The 17596-nt window shown below is 48.0% G+C and overlaps 1 protein-coding gene across 1 annotated transcript in view; it reads left to right on the top strand.

Annotated features, from left to right (window-relative positions):
* Positions 1–686: 686 nt before the first annotated feature.
* The window catches only part of LOC105454914, a 37068-nt gene continuing 20158 nt past the window's right edge, over positions 687–17596 (top strand). Inside the window, exons 1-3 of the mRNA XM_011697888.1 lie at positions 687–1078; positions 11327–11427; positions 15548–17178. Coding sequence (XP_011696190.1) covers positions 11364–11427; positions 15548–17178 — 1695 coding nt within the window. The 5' untranslated portion in view covers positions 687–1078; positions 11327–11363. The remainder of the gene's footprint in view (positions 1079–11326; positions 11428–15547; positions 17179–17596) is intronic.

The raw sequence follows: 17596 nt of genomic DNA, 5'->3' as shown, positions 1-17596 counted from the left end.
CATCATTGAATGTTGATAATAAATGCGTAAAAGTAATTATAGATGAGCGGGAGAGAAAAGAGCTGCGCTCTGCAAAAGAGGATGAGAATCCCTGCGGCCGGGGACTTTAGGTCGGCGCGCCTACGACGGTTGGCGACACTGGCGTCTCGCGGGGCAAGGCTCCACGGGCGACGGCTGCTCAGTCAGGGATCTCGGTTGCATCGTGTCGGTTCGCAGGACCTACGCGCGATCGCAAGCGTACGAGGGAGAGCCAAAGCGCGCTCGCACTCGCCGCTCTCTCTCTCTCCTTCCCTCTGTCCCCGTCTAGTCCTCTCTCTCTCTCTCCTTCCTTCTCCCTGCGCCGCCCATCGGCCCGCTTCGGTCGTGTCGCGCCGCGCCGAGGAGAGTCAAGAGAGTTTTCGGCGGGCGCGGACGTGTTACGAGGATCACGTTCCGCCGCCGCACCGCATCGACCGTGCGCGGACAGTGTGTGTGCGCGTGTGTGCCGCGGTAGAGACCGAGAGAAGGAAACCGGACGGCCGGAAGTAGGAAACCCGTCGTACGGCGGACGTGCGCTTTTATTTCTCCCTCCTACCTATCGCGCTCTCCCTGTCTCTCCCCCATCGTGCTCGCTCGTTCTCTCTCCCTCTCTCTCCCCTCTCTCCGTCCCTCTATCTCTCTCTCTCCCCCTCACGCTCTCGCGCCTTCTCTCCTCTGTCCCGCGTCGGTTCTCTCGTCGACGGCCGTCGGGTCGCGCCGCGCTGCGCCGCACCGCGTCGTGTCGTGTCGTGTTCCCGTGTGTGTGTTGCCGCGCCGCCAGACCCGCCACGAGCCGCGCCTCCTGGAGCACCTCGGCGCCGCCGTAAAACGGCGCCCCGTCCGTCGCCGGTGACAAGTGACATGTGCGTTGCTGCCGCCGTAGTGCCGTGCCCCGCTGCCGTCGTCGCCGTGGCTGTACGCCGGAGCTGTGCCGACCGCTGTGACCGTGACTGCTGCCGCGCCGCTGCTGCCGTTACCGCCGTGCTGCCTCGCCGGAGCCGCCGTTGCACGTCGCCGTCGCGATGCGCCTCGTCGACGATGCCACCGCCCGCGAGATGCTGTGAGTATTTTGTATATTTGCTTGGTATATATCTGCACACAGTCCGCCGCCTGAACGGCTCCCCGGTTTTACCGTCGGGAAGTCCGAGTCCCTCTCGACTACGGAGCCGACGGCGCCGCCGAGCGCTCGGAGCGGAGAGCGCTGGTCCGCGATGGTCGTCGCGCGTCTCGAAATTTTCAGAGGTCGCAACGGGGGATCTCCGTCTCGGGCCCCCGCCTCTCTCCCGCGCTTTACTTGTTTTCTTTTTCCTCTCCTCGCCCTCCCGGATTATTCGCGGATCTCGAGATCCGCGCGCTCGCACCGCTTCTCCTTTCCCACCCTCTCCCCCCCCCCGTCTCGCCCCTCGTGCACACCGACCGCGCGAGATATACCTAACGCTCGTGTGCAGTGGAATAATAATTTCTCCGCTGCATTTCTGGCCGCGAACGTGACTATCGCTCCGCTTCCTCCTCGCGGCGCGTGCATTAACGCCCGTAAACCCGCCGTCGCCCGCTCCTCCGATCGCCCGTCGTGTGTATGCATGTATGTATGTGTGCGTGCGTGCGTGCGTGCGTGCGTGCGTGCGTGCGTGCATGTGTGTGTCGCCATGGCGCTCTCCCGCGAACGCGGAAAAACAACGCGGTGCGAGGGAAAATGTCGTTTTATCATCTTGCTGCAGTTCGGCGAAACGAATCTCCACAACAACCGCGGGGAAATCCGCGCGGCGCCGCGCTCTTTATCTATCGATTCCGTCGGGCGTACGTGACCGCCGCGGCGTGGACGCTTCCCGCGGGCCCCGACGGACGGACGCGCGAACGAAACGGAACGCTCGCGCTCGGAAGGAAACGCGAGCGGCGCGCCGCAAAAGTCCCGTTTCAGAGGTTCCCGTCAATCCCGTCCGAGCGGGGGGGACGAATTTCCCCCCTCCCCCTCTCCCCCTCGGTTAGATGCACGCGACGAAGCGGCGTTTCAGAGGAGGAAATTCCGCGCCGGAGGTATTGATTTTGGAAAAGCCCCGTTTCGTTCCCCGTCAAGAGGAATCCTCTGAATCCTCTCGTGTGGCCGCGCGATCGTTTTCTTTCTTTCTTTCTTTCTTTCTTTCTTTCTCTCCCTCTCCACCTCTCGCTCTCTTTCCGTACGCCACGGCCACCTCCTCGAAATCCGAAGCCGTCGTCGAAGCCGCGCGGCGTGCCTCGCCACGAGAAAAATGCCCGAAACGCGTCTCGGCCGCGATGGAATCGCGCCTAGAGCCGCCGGTGGACGGGAGAATTTTCGGCTCCCGTCGCCACCGAGTCCGCGGTGGCACGTAAGTGTGTCGCGTAACAGTTGCTCCGCGCGCGGAAGAAGAAAACGCGGCGATCCGGGGCGAGCGCACGCCGTCACGAAGGAGAGCGAGAGAGAGAGAGAGAGAGAGACGTACGATTGATCGTGTTGTTGTAAATGCGCAACGCGAGCGCGGCCGCTCGTGTGTATGTGTGTGTGTGTGTGTATCTCTTTACTTTCGAAGGAAAGAAAATCGAAGAAGTGACGAAACTTGAACTTCCACAAAAGGAAAAGGGACGCGAGGGAGGGGAGAGAGAGATAGAACGAGAAAGAGCGACGTTGTTATCTTGACGAGATAACGTCGGGGTGATTCTAGACCGAGAACCCAGCTCGCGAGAACAGTCTTCAGGCTCAGTTCAGGCTTCTCTCTATCGATTTCAAGTTTTACCCTACTGACTCATTTACCACAATTTCGTCCAAACAAACACGGATCCCTCCCACCCCTCCGCTGTCGTCGTCGTCGTCGCAATGTGCGCGTAGTGTTGCTGCTGAAACGGCTCTCCTCTTTTTTCCCTTCTCCCGCGGGCTCTCGGGTCTCCCGAAATTTAACGGCAGAAGCCGGACGGTTCTGTACCGAACGCGCTAATGAAGGGACACCACCAGCGGTGGGTTTTCGTCGGCAAAAGTGGAGTAAAGCTTTTCGATGGCGTTACTGCGCAGTAGGACGAGCCTGACCCCCCGAGTCGAGTCGACGCTAACATGGTGGTTCGTTCGCCGTCGCGAAGCCGCCTTTGCCGCCGCCGCCGCCGCCGGCTTTTCCGCCTTCGGGCCTCCTCTTCCCAATCGGCATTTCGTCGTACGCCTCCCCCTGGTGCGGGCTGGCTTATCGATACGATCCGGTTTGATTAGAATATAACCATGCAGAACGACGCGAGTGGCCGAGAAGGCCATTATAACGCCATTAGCCTCGCGAACTTCCTAACGTAACTCGGACATCGAGCGACGCTCGTCATTGTTCGCGATAATTAAGATCGTTTCCAAGATAAAAAACTACACCACAGTTCGGCTGTGGAAAGCCGATCGCGGGACGCGTGGTGAGTGAAATAAATAACATCGCAATCGTGCCGCCGTTCTTCCCGTCCAAATGAAAACGTCTCTCTCGAGAGAGAGAGAGACGTTCGAAATGAGGACTAATCTCGCTTCGTCGAATTTTCATAAGGCGGATCGATAACTCAATTATCGAGCAGTCCGGCGAGCTTGAATTCCTTTCCCCGTGATAATCCCTTTAATTATTCGATCGCGCGACGTTGTTCCGTGACTCATTTATACGCTTTCGTAAATCGCTCGTGTTAATCATGTTATACTATCCCGTCTTACCGTCTTCCAATTCCTAATCCTCGTGAACGCGTTCGATCACCCCCCCCCCCTGTACTGAAACGCAGTAGCGGATTAAGCCGTACGGAGACGATTTCGCAATCGTTAAACTGCACCATATCTCGCGTATCTGTCCTCAAGTTATTAATCTTCGGCGACAACACTTTTCAAGAAATCAATCGATATATATCCGGCGCGCCGTATTTTCATTTTCACCCGAGTGTCGCGTGACGCGGCTCGTTATTACTCGCTTCACAATCGTGCTTAGCAACCGCGGGCTCAAGGAATTATAATTCAGCGAGTTATAATTGAGCGTTATCTTGGACCGTTTGGGTGAGACGTGCGCAGTGTCGTCATAAACTGCTATATACGCGCTGAAAAAAGAATCTGATTGCATTAATAGGAAATCGGTTAGAGTCAACTAGTATGTCTGTTTGAAAATCGACGAAAATTCTTGTAGGATTCACCGAATCAGACGAATATGATTAATTTTTTCTTGTTAAATCTACCAGAATTTCTTGTTCGATCGAATCATTTTTCTTGTTAAATATACAAGTTTTTGTTGATCGAACAATTCTTTCATGTTAAATGTACCAAAATTTCTTTTGTTGTGTGACTAAATTTCTTATACACGGAAAGAATGGTTTTGCTGGAAGATAAAAAAAAATCTGAAAATAATTTTTGTTATAGCATCATCAAAATATTTGGTCGAAAACTCAAGAATAATAAGCATTGCTGTAAAAAGTTTTGATATTCTAGCAATCAGTTTGACTTTTGAACAAAATTATTTTGTAGATCCTAGAAAATATTAATCAAATCCGTGTAGTAAAGTCTGTCAAACGTTCTATAATGATACAATATCGAATCCTCTTATTGTAACCAGAAATTCTGTTTGATTTCACCGAAATTCATTCAGCCATACACATCTTGTTGGTACAAACGAGCCATTTTTCGCGCGCGCGGCGTGGATTCCGCCTCGGTGCAACGCGACGTATCGCCAAGCGTAATAAGAGGGTTAAAAAGCGAATCGGGACGCACGCGACGACGCGCGCGCTCGTTATATTATACGTGAGTCCACGTAGCTCTCGTCAACAGTGTTTCACACGTTACACACGACGTTATTACGAGGGACGGTAAACCAATCTCGCCGGGGCCGAGCATGGCTTCTCAAAGCCCGTCTCGTTGTTGGAAGTGAAGAAGAAAAAAAAATGTAGGCTCCGCGCGCGCCGGCGAATCGAATTCAGCCTGAAAATCTTTTTTTCCCTCCACGACGACGCTACTGTACTCCGACGCGCGGCAGATTATCGACGTGCGCGTTCGGCTTCTTTAATTACGCGCAGTAAATAACGTTTCACTTGATCTTTGTGAAAACGAGGAATTCGAGAAGGAAGGGAACCCTTGATATAATTTCATTGAACCTTGATGCGATATCCTGGCATTTTATCATGATCCTTTTTACGCTGTATATATATATATATAAAAGAAAATGTGTTGTATGCACGCGCGGCATAATATAATTATGTATGAAAAGCGATACGCGCCTCGTTTTAACGCAGATAGGTATATGAGTGTTGAATTTAATCTCATTATACGCTGACATCAAATATTCTCACGTCGCGAAAGGGATTCGGAATCAGATATAGCTCGGCATTTCGGAGTTACACTATAAATATGTGATGCAAGAAATTATGATTATTGGCCTATTATAATTGTATCATAAGCGCGGACGGTATTATAATTCGTTATTGGGAAATGAAATGTGAAGCGCCGTACGGAAATGTTACATGGAAGATGCAAATATATTCCCCGCAGGCTAATGGGATGAATTAATGCGGAATTCGGGCGCAAGAAGTCGTTATACATGATGCGTTACATTCGGACGGAGGCTGCAAGAAGTTCCGGCTTATGAAGTTTCGGTCTGCCCGCAAAACACCGCGCGGGTTTCGTTTCTTCTTGACGGCGGGAGCGGCGGCTTGTAGTCGATTTGTGAAACGTTACGTAAATTCCTCCTCCCCGCGATCGCGCGGAACTGCGCGCGCGGTATCGATTTTAGCGAGCTTTTCGAAAGCGTTTCGCGTGTGCCGCGAGAAGATCTAAGCGCGCGATACGCGCCGGTTTGTGACGTCACACGTAACATCGGAATGACGTTCGGGATTGAAGTGCGAGCTAGCGACAGCCTAGCTCCCGCTCGTGTGTCGGCCGCGCCGCCGCGCGCGGCGTGGATCTCTCTGTTAGGCGTCGACGATGGAGAGGCGCGATGCCGACGACGTCGACGTCGACGTCGCCGTTGCAAGTAGGTCAACTGGACTCGTGCGCGCGGCCGCCGCCGAGGCGATGTTTGCTACCGCGAGACCGTTTCGCTATTAGCGCGGCTAACAGCAAGCGATTTCGCCTCGGTCGCAAGCGCGTGCAGCCGCGGCGTTTTCGCCGATTTGACGGAAAAATCGCGACAGATATATAAATACGTTTCTGCTTTACGCCTCTTTAGCCATTGGAACGCAAGCAGAGACACGAAAGAAAGGTTACGAGAAGCACAGAAGGGCGTGAATGAACTCTACGGACGAGAATTGTGTTCGAGAATTTTTTTAATCCGTTGAAAACTGCAGATGTGCTAAGTTTGCGTCAATTGACATGCTTTATTCTTGATTTAGAATGGAAAGAACAACGATATTACGGAGCTGAAAATAATTTTATTGGAAGCTATCAAAAATGATGAGCATTGCTGCGACGAAACGTTTTGATATTCTATAGCAACCAGTTTAAATTTCCTATGCAAAATTATTTTCAGATCTGTGACCCAGCCGAATTTTTAGATCCCTTGGCACAAAATTGTTCTTTCCGTGCATGAGATATCTTTTTATTTTCCGCTGATTTCCAAACGGCAGATTTAATCGTGCAGCGCATCAAGATTCTACAACCTGCTATACTTCCCGAATGCACGTGTCTTCATCAACGTGTCGCTCGATGAGTTCGTAGTTGTAGACGGTGATTTTTTGAATAACAAATGCGAACCATTATTCATTGCATAGAGGCAGACATATAATTTGCGGTGCTATTGTCGCCTCGTCGTGCCGCGGTCAATTTGTATACCGTGAACACACTGTGCGTTTCCTTAACGCACGTTTATCGTGAAAAATATTTCTCGCCGTTACCCGTCCTCGGGAAAGAGGGACCTTTTCCATTGTATTGGGAGTAACGGTCGGGTCAAGGTAAACACAGATTTGGCGAGCCGATTTGGGAAACAGCCCCGTATATTTATATCGGACATAGCCGACAACTGTCCGATATAAATTATATGTTTCGATGGATGATTAAGAAAACGCGACGTAAATGGACGTATCAACAAGTATACGGGCTCTCTACAACATTAGAGCAAGCAGTATTAATTATGCACGCTTGGATTACGTTTACATTGCCATGGAAATACGGTCGATCGATGTTCGTAGCCGGGAGGGGGGGGGTGAGGCGGGCGGGGGGAGGGGGAGATGGAAGGAGCGCCGGGAGAGCGATAGTTGGGAAGAATCGGGAAAACCCATAAGGAAGGCGCGCAAGAAAGTTATGGCTCTTCCGAACTTTCCTAAATAGGGTTTCAGTTTTGCCGAGATTTATTACGTCCTTCGGGGCGTGCATCTCTGCGAGTTAAGGGCCGAGGTAAAAAGAAAAAAAAAAGAGAACATGCAGACGTTCGCAGACTCCCGTTCGCAGATAAAAGATCGGGGTAATTAGCGTTAACTTAAATCGGGAATTAATTTATCAATTTCCGCGCCCCTCGTTAGGACTGGTAATTGGCAATATTCTGACCGACGATTCGCGCGCCGAGCTTTCGAAAGCTCCCGAGCTTGAAGGAGATCTCACGCGGAGAGAAAGGAGAGAAAGAGAGGCGAAGAAAAAAGGACTTTAAAGAGAGAGCCGCGCGGGAGGCGCCTGTGAAATCGCTTATTGGCAGTTGGAACAATAAAACGCGACAATGCACTCAACTAATTTACGTGAAATTATCGTGCTGCACGTTAGTAATAAATTAATACCGTATTAATACTTAATACACATTGCGAAATTATTGTTTAATGCTCGCGTAGCGTAGTACAGAGAGAAATTAGTGCGTGTGTATTAAATTTCTGATTAACGATTTATCCCCCGTTTATTTTGTGTGTCGACACTCATAAAACGGCGGCTTAAAATACCGCATATATATATATATATATATATATACACACACGTGAAAGAATTAATTGCACTTTGTGTTTAGTGCCCGTAATCGAGAGAATACACGAATGCAATCCAACAACATTGTTATCACCGGCGTATAGATAGCGACTGTAACGCGGGCCCGAAATAATCTGCGATTAAGTGCGCGAGCCCGATTGATAATTCAACGAAATTAAATTAACGCCGTGATAATTTTATCTCCGTGGATTGTCAATATTTTCTCAGCAGCTTCTTTATTCCTCGAATAATAATCGATATATAAGTTTCCTGTAACGCGGGCGACCCCTGCAGGCGTTCGATCGCTTTTTCGCAAATTTAATATAAAATCTGACAAGAGCTTTATACGTTATTAAAAGGAGATGCTCGTTCGAAGCAGACGTTAAATCATAATCTCGACGGCTTTAATGTTCGATACTTATAAATATATATTCGGTATATTATAAATATGGAAAACGTGTCGCGCACGCCGGTTGATTATAATACGCGATGGTCAATTATAAATATTTTTATTTTACCGCTGCTTTAATAATTCAAAATGTATCTATCTCGGCGATAATCATCGGTCGATAAGCTAATATGATTTTTTTTCTATCGCGCGCACGAAGAGAGCCACTCACGTCAACTTGTCGTCGTAATGGCATTCAATCGTGGGGGACATATTCGATAATTAAAGATCCAACGAATAAGACATTAACCGGAATACCGCGATTATACGGGAAAAAATTGCTCGCGCCATGGAAACTCGTATCTCTTTATTGTTTTTATCCGCGGCAAAAACCGTCGACCGGCATCGGATTTTCTGAATGTGGAAAGAGGAAAAAGGAGCCGAGAGAAGGATAAAAGTCGCATACGCGCGGACTTTTCCATCAGGAAATGTCGCTTTTCCGCATTCCGCGAACGATGAGAAGTCGGGACGATGATTTATCAGATATTTGGTTGTTGATTCGAACTCGCCGACACGGTACGATGAAAAATATTTTGACAGCGGATTTCCTAGACACTTAAGTGACTTTCAGTGCTCTTGAATGTTCTGTGGAATTTAATACGGATAAATTAGTAAGGGGACGAAATTGTGGCTCATTAATATAACATTTAATGAATTTGGTTAACGTTTATATATATGATAGTAGCGCGCGCGCGCTATTTAATTAAAGGGTTGATTGTCACGGAATTATACTCGCTCAAGTAAGGAGGAGGTACTCACGTTATAACTCTCCTGTTAAAATTAAAGCAAATTGTAGAGTGTATTAGCTGTCTTAGATCTAATCTCGTCTCGCGTTTAGCTACAATAACGTAATATTTATAGATGTATAAGATATCAATAGGAGGCACCGACGCTGCTGCTATCTCCATCCTCGCTTGAAGTATTATTAATCCTCACGGCTGCTTTCGCTGGAGACGTCGAATTCCTTCGCGGCGGCGCCTGAAAAGCATCGATTTCTTTACTATATGTACAATGAGATTAATAGCGTGGTGCAACCTTCCGAAAATATCGATTCATTATATACGAGGGACCAGGACGAAGTGACATATCCAAGAGAAATCGCTCCTTATTGCCTCATCCCTGCAGATAGATATTCTTCGGCAGCCTTCGTGCGCCCCAAGAACACATCGCGTACAATCGTCTCTGTTATCGCGTTATATCAACCGATGCATCCTATGCACTCGAAATTAACGTCGCCGGTGATCCTCCGGATCGTTTAGATATTTCCACGCCCCGCCGTGCCCCGGCGACGAGTTCTCGCGATCGGCGGCGGAATTTCCACTTTTTTACCTGTTGAAAATTCCAACCGACTCCCATGGGGCCTCGAGTAGAGGCGGTGCCCGCCTCTCGCGCCTATAGTGGCGTCCGAGTTCTATTTCCAGGTTCTCCCTGACGACGACGACGACGACGACGACGGCGACGAGCGTCAAGCCGACGTGGCGGGTCGCGTCGCGACGCCGCGTTTCCCGTGTTTCCGGCGCCAGCGTCGATGTGCGTGACGCTCGATATTTTAAGTTCCACCCAGGACAGCGGGGCGCTCTCCCCACGGCTCCGATCTCTCTCCTCTCCTCCACCTATTTTCTCTCTGTCGCACCGCGCGGTTTCCGTTCTGCCGGCGTTTTTCCCTTCTTCGGCGTCGCGCCTCGCCTCCCACTTAAATGTTTATCGCTTAATCCTGGAAGTCCACACGATCGCACGATAGATCTCCGTATAGCAGGTATTACATTTCCTCGACTTTGCGGTCTCCTTCGCCGGAATTGTGGAAGCGAGAGCGCGAGACAATATCCGTGCGCTTGCCATCATTAAAAATTCCTTTTTTCACAGCCCTTAAGTAAGTAACGTATTCTCACGATTTCCTATTTTTCCTCTTGAGTTACGTAATGCGACGGCCGAGGCGGCTGCTTTAAAAGTCTACAAGGCTTTTTAACTCTTAAAAGTTGCAAGAAGAGAAGGCTTTATGGGAGTAATTATTACTTCATGAATGCCTGCGGATATTATAATAAGATGTTTAAGAAATAATTTAATATTATAAGATGTTTAAGAAATAATTTAATGTTGAGTTTGTTTCTACGGGTGAAAGAAAGAGGAATGTTTGACAATGGACAGTGTAAAGATGCCGTTTTTGCGATTATTTTTTTCTTCTTTTTCTGTTCCTGTTTTTTTTTCTGTTTTGTTCTTTCTTTTGATATCGTGCGAGATAAAAGGTATTTGCAGTGAGAATAGGTGAGAAACGTTCTATTCCATGTTTTCATTCCATTGTTGCTTGAAAAGATTTTCTTCTTGACCGGGACGGACGATGCGGAGATGCGCTGCCTCCGAGGTCGACGTTGGCTCGGCCCTCGGCGAAGGTAAACACCTTTCTCCATCGTCCTCGTCTTTCTTCTTTCTTCTCACTTTCTCCCCTTCCTATCATATTCTCTCTTGCCGATTTTCGCCCAAATCTTGGGCTCTCGCGTGTCTGGTGCGAGTATCGGAACTTCCGCGTGACTAACTGACGCCCCAAGGCCACGATTTCTTCGAGCGATTAAAATGCGTATTTTGCCAATCGCGATTGATTAATCGCCATCGAGTCAGTAGAATTATTCATATCACTTTTTGCCTCGTATTCTATTTATTAAGCGAACAAATGGAAAGTTGAACTCGCCTCTGCGTGATCAACGAAGACAGACGTAAGAAAATACGGTATTAAGTAGGAAAAATTAGACTCCTTGAGATACCTTCCTTGACAGACCTTGAGTTCCATTTTTCTCCCTTTTCTCATCTTTCTCTCACTCCCGAAAATTATGTAAAAGTATCATTTGTTGGCTTAATTGCTTTTGCCCCACGATCTCGATTGTTTTTACTCGTTGATCCATTCGTCGTCATTAATAATAAACTACGATTACTGACACTTTCTGTGACGTCGTTGATTTACGCGTGTTTTGTCCTATTTCGTGTTTCAGAACTAAATGATGATGCTAAGGCATTCAACGGGCAAGCATGAGGGAAAGAACACCCTCTGCCGACGACACCCCGAAAAGGGCCCCACCGGCACCCAGCAGAGGTGAGTCCGCGTAACTTTTCTCAGCACTTTATCTCTGCCTTCCCAGAGTCACGGTTAAAAATGTACGCGGTTCGCGTAAGAGCGGAACAACGTACGGTGATAAACAACACAGCTGATGTGGGTATAGAAATGGGATAAATGTTAATTCATGACGACACGTTAATAGCTATTTAAATCGCGAGGAGCCTGCTTTCCGCGGCGAGAAAACAGGCGCGAGAGAGCAGCTCGCTCGCTCGCTCATTAGTTTAAGGATCGCGTCGAGTCAACAACAGATAATGATGAATTCTTCTTCTAATACGCGGAGTGTCATATCTCCACTCGTTTCGCATTTCATGCGAGGTTCCGAATTTTTTTTCTTGAACGGTCTTAGGCTGGCCCGATCGAGGGATATTTAAACGCTGCGAGTTGAATTAACGTAATATATATAGGCAGAAGTGGCGGAACGAAACCTTGCGCGTTTACTTTTATGTTAATTATCGATCGAAGAAAAGTGAGCCGGGTTCGCATCATAAGATTCGCGATTCAATCGTCGATCCCCGTGCACACGGCCGTAAACGCGAACTGTCGGATGACGATGGCGTAATGATTGTTTTCAAGGCTCCGACGAGGCAGGTATGACGTTTACATCTGCATCCGCGAAGCGGTAGGACGTATGTCCAAGAACCCCTCCTTTTCCGCAAAGTCTCAGAGACAATGAGAGAGAAAGAGAGAGAGAAGGAGATTGAATATAAATTCAATTATATCAAAATTGTAAACAACAATGTAGTTTTTTGTGGCAAAAAAAATTTTTAACAGATTTTATTTAGAAAAAAAAAAAAACAAAAAAAGAAACACAAATAAATTGCATTTACACGATGCCGAACGATTTTTTTTATTGCAATGCGTATTCGTCGAGTCACGCTATATCCTCGAGCGATTGTGCTTCGGGAATTGCACGCACAGCTCGACTTCTTTCGTTCCTTTACGCGTCGCAAGAACTCGTTTTCCTAATCAAAACGATGTAGATACGCTAAAACCCGTTAATTTCAACCTCATTATCCTTATTATTACCTAATCACCTTTGGCGTGGCAGTGAGTAAACGGCGTTGCGGCCGTGGTCGGTCTCGTGCGTGTACATACGCGTACGCACACGGACGTATAGATACGGCGTATCCTCGCGCCGCGAACCTCGCGGCGTCGCGTCGCGTCGCGTCGCGAGGCGCGCGGCTCGCTCGCTCGCGGCTGTGGCGTGGCACATCGCGCTCACGGCGCTCCGTTGTCGCGTTGCGCAACGCAACGCGGCCGCGACGGCCTCCGTCACATCCATGCACGGGCCCGCGCGGCGCGCGGCTGTGTATACAAAACGCACGCGGGATTTTGAAAGTAGTCACGCTGGTCGAGATCGTAATCGAGCTGTGAGCCCGTTGGCGGCTGCGGCGACGTAGACGCGCCCGCGACTATAACTAATTATCGGGCCGCGCCGCGCCCGACGAATCTCGCGCGGCGACGAACACCTCGAGCGACGCGCCGCGTCGCGACCGACGCCGATCTCTCGATTAGAAGACACGCGGAATCCCGTGATGAAAACGGACGTGTCCGCGGCGAGTTCGGATTCGTATATGATTCGCGGCGATCCATACTTATCAAACTCAAAACGGGCTTTGTGAATCGCGAGGTAAATCGCGTGGCCGCAATCTTCGATGCTCCGAATTCTCCGAGTTTCTTTCAGGATCATTGATATACTTATCGGCATATTGGAATGCTACGTCTTTTCCTTATCTCGAGCTACGGAGGTGTTCGATGCGGGGAAAAATGTCTCCGCGAGCAGGAACGTTTTCCACAGAATTTTTCCCGACGGCCTTTCCCTCTCTGGAAGGAAAAAAATTCCGCAGAAAATTTTCTTGGGATTATTTCTAGAAATTACTCCTGAAATTATTCCCCCGGACGAGGAGAATTTCCTCGGAAATTATGTCTGATGCAATTTTCCGAGGAAAGTATTCTACGAGGAGATGGAGAAATTTTCATACCGACGAGAAAATGTAAATAAGGAGAAACGGCGAGATGTATTTGACTTTAACTGGATACGTGATGAATAATCCATTGGTAAATTATTATTATTTTTTTTTTTTACTGATTATTACATATGACACGTTTTCGTGCCTAGTTTTTTCTAGCTCTTTTATTATTAAGGATAATGGCGTAATTATCTTGGATCACTGTTTCTGCTTAATATATTAAATACCTCATGGCCTCGCGTATTACCTACATATAGACGTGTGAAGTAAATGGCGAAAATTACCCACTCACTTTAGAGATTAAAATACGATGGAGAGATAAATTGCCGTAGGATAATCGTATTACTTTCCCCCTGACAATAGGAGGGGTAATATTATTCATTACGAAAATGTAACTCTTTTTTTTTTTTTTCTTTATTGACAGCGACTTTGTGGCACTTCGAACAAACTCCCGGAGATTCTCAGAACTCCCTTGGAATTTGCACATTCCTGGCGGGATCGGTTCTTTCGCAATTCTCTAACGATGATAAAGTCCCAACGGATCTATATACTATCACGTCGCACGGAACCGTATAAAACGCGAGGAGGGAAAGCTCAGAAGAGACGGACGAGAAATAAATCGATATCGCGTAAAATGGGCGGGGGAGAAGAGAGGGGGAGGGAGAGGGGAGGAGCGGTTATATATCGGTACCGTTAATAGCCCGCGATAGGCAAACCATTAATTACCATTGTTGTCAACGCTTTTCGCAAAACGAACCGGATGGTCGAAAGGGATTGTCGCGGGTATTGCTAAGCCGGCCGGTTTTTACCACCTCGGGGCTGTTGTCAGGGGCTGCGGTGTATGTCTGCGCGCGTATCGCACATATACACACAAACACACATTCAAGGGGTGTGTGTGTGTGTGTATGCGCGCGGGTATATCCGTCCATCTTTCTCTCCCTTTCGGAGCGCACACGCTACTCGTACAGCCGTAACCCCTTTCGACGTGGCAGAGGGACGGTTATCGATTCTCGCAGCCTCCCTTCTCCCCCGACTTCCGGATAAAAAAGTGTCGGCAGAGACAGAGCCGAGGAGAGCCTTTACCCTCTTTCTCTCTTTCTGATTTTCTCGCGGTGGATGGTATCTGTTTGTCTTCGGTTTTTATCAATGTTTTTTAAATTTCTTTTCCTGCAAACGATAAATATATATATTTTTTCCGAACAATGGAAACTACTGGAAGGGCTGCGCGAAGGTTTCAGTGTGAGGAATCGAAATGTAATCTGTGATTTGTAAGATTTATTTTATACTTGCAACTTGTCGATTTTTGAACTAATTTTTTTTTCTATTTGTAAATTACATTTTTTAAATCTTAATTTATGAAGAATAATTTATGAAGATTTGCTGGTATTATGTTACATACAACATTAAATAATAAAACCACTAAAAACAGAGGATTTATTATTCACTCATTTTTTTAAATTATAGAGCGCAAAGAGTTAAAATGTACCATGACATTTGTTACTGTTTTTTATTGTAATTATATTGCAACAATAATCTTTGATTTTATTAACGTCATTTAACGCTAACTACATACACTAATAATGTATTTCACTCTGTTATTAATTTTTTTCATTCTAAAAAGAATGTTGCAATATAAATTCAGGTTAAATAAATTTTTATTTTTACACTGGTGCGATTGCAAAAGAGACGGAGAATTAATAATTAAGAGTTAGCTAACCCATTTTATCGAGATGCGACCGAAGCGGGGAATCATTTAAACTAAGATTAATATTAAGCAGCGCCGGTGAACAGAGATTTGCACGATGAGATTACGTGAAACTTCGCCAGCCCTAAATAAATAAACAGCCGTCGTACTTCGCTTGTTTCTCAATGGCAACGATTTATCGTCCCCGCCGCGCGCACGCCGTCCGTTTTTAAACAATTATCTTGGCGCGATCCAAAAATAAATTACGCGATATCTGTCGGAGGAGCCTGAGAAACTTGGAAAACAAGTTCCCCGGTTCCCGAATCAATTTTTCAACGTATCGTAAATACAGGACACGCCGATGTTTCACGGTAGAGTTTCGGGGCACGGAAGGAGGCGGTCGCGTAAACAGCGAGACGATTACAAGGAGGGTCTCTTTTAGAGGCGGCTTCGGCGGACGCAGCTGGTAGCGAGACACCGAACGACGACACGGTCGAGGGTTATCACACGGCGAAGTTGTCCGGCATCCCTTCGGCATCCGGCTCGACGTCGTCGTCCGATAGGATGGTAGCGTCGACGCAGAGCCTCGAGGATCTGGGCGTCGATCATTCCGCCAATGCGGCAGGGAGCAACGCCGACCGTCAGCAGCAACAACAGCTACAGGAACGCTACGGTCATGCCTACAGATCATCGGCGCAGACCGCCCAGGACAAGCGGTCGCGGCTGAGCAACGTAATCAACAACTTGCGCAAGAAGGTGCCGGATGGAGCGACAAGCGGAAGCGCGGACTCGCCGAAGAAGGAGGAGGACGATCGGAATAGCGTCGAGAAAAATCTGGAGACTCTGGAGAAATACGTGATGACGGTGCTGAACGGCGTGATCAAGGATGACGAGGAGGAGGACAAGAACGACGCAGAGGACCTGGAAAGGCAGAGAAAAGGTGTTGACGAGGAGGAGGAAGAGGAAGAGGAGGAGGAGGAGGAGGATGGAGACCCGACTGACATGGCAGTCAAGTGCGAGCCTTCAACCGAGGGTGCTATCGAGGCGGCCGTTGTGCCGCGATTAGAGGACTCGTCGACAGCTGAAAATGCCGAGGGCGCCGAATCCTCAGAAACTGCAGACTGCTCGAGTACAAAGGGAACGACGGAAGAGAGTCCGCAGGATTCGGTGGTCAGGATTAGTCAAGATTCAAAGGAATCTCCCTCGAGGACGGAGGAAGAACGTCTGGAGAATGTTGAGGAGAAAGGATCATCCGAGGATGACCGAAGCGTTTCGCGGGAGAGCAAGGAAAGTCGAACGCTGAGCACGATTATAATGGACAGACTGAGTGAACATCAGGTCGAGGAGAGGGCGAATGTCGACGACGGCAGAGGAAATCGGACGCGTGATGAACACGCGGCCTCGGAAAACACCGCGGTGCGCGCGATGTGCGGTGAACTGCTGGACGATCTGTTGAGCGAAGTCTATCGTGCGGTCGACGAGGACCAGCAAAAGGCCGAAGAGTGCAAGAAACCGAAGAAGACCGACGCGACCGAGTCGAGGGTGGAGGAGACCAAAGACTCGAGCATCAACGTTCACGAGTTGTCCGTGACGGGCCTGCATTGCAGTCTACCCTTGGACAAAGTCGCGTCCGTGCTTCAAAATTGTCAGACGACAAGCGAATCGGTGACATCGCGACTCTCATCGGGATCCTCGAGTCCTCCGTCGGCGCAGAAGTCAAAACCACCGTCGTCCACCAGCACCACTCCGCCGGTCAGACTCCTCTGTCTCTACTGCGACAGGAAGTTCCTGTCCATGTCACGGCGGCAGCGACACATGGAGAAAGCGCATCAGCTCGGCGGTGGCAGGAGATCGGAGAGGAATCTCCGAAAACCCTCCCAGAATTGCCAGTACTGCTCCGAGAAATCTGCCGATACCCTGGAGGCGCTGTTTCAACATATGGTCGGTAGTCACGGGGATAAATATCACGCGTGCGTTCAGTGTCTGACGAGGTATCTCACCCGGGAAGCCCTGGTGGCGCACATGAGCGAGACCCACGGGGGAAACGGCGAGAGGATATCCGGCCAGATTCAGGTAAATGTCGCGAAAAATCGATGTAAATTCTCTTTCATATTATTTAGAATAGAATATACGTAAACGCTTTAAATATTTTTTAATATTTCCGATATTTATTGGATGTCAAAAATTATTAAATCTCTTAAAATTGGTTAATCTTGCATTTTTTCCATTTTTATGGCTTATTTATTAAATACTTACTGATATTATTTTATTATTAAAAATATACATATTTTTAAACAATTTTTTAAAACGATTTAATTTTTTTTTAATTTTAGTTATTTTAGTTATCAAGATATTTTTTTTTTTTTTTTTTTACAAAATCTATATCTATAATTTTTAAAAACTTAAAAATTTAAAATCGAGGAATGTATTATTTCACTGTGGTAGAGAAGCTAGAATTATAAACAAAAACAAATCTCAAGGTAACTGAGTA

This window comes from Wasmannia auropunctata, unplaced genomic scaffold (assembly GCF_000956235.1).
Source record: "Wasmannia auropunctata unplaced genomic scaffold, wasmannia.A_1.0 LD335972.1, whole genome shotgun sequence".
Taxonomy (NCBI): Eukaryota; Metazoa; Arthropoda; class Insecta; order Hymenoptera; family Formicidae; genus Wasmannia; species Wasmannia auropunctata.
The sequence above is the reverse complement of the archived record's forward strand: the minus strand, read 5'-3'. Positions and strand labels throughout refer to the sequence as shown.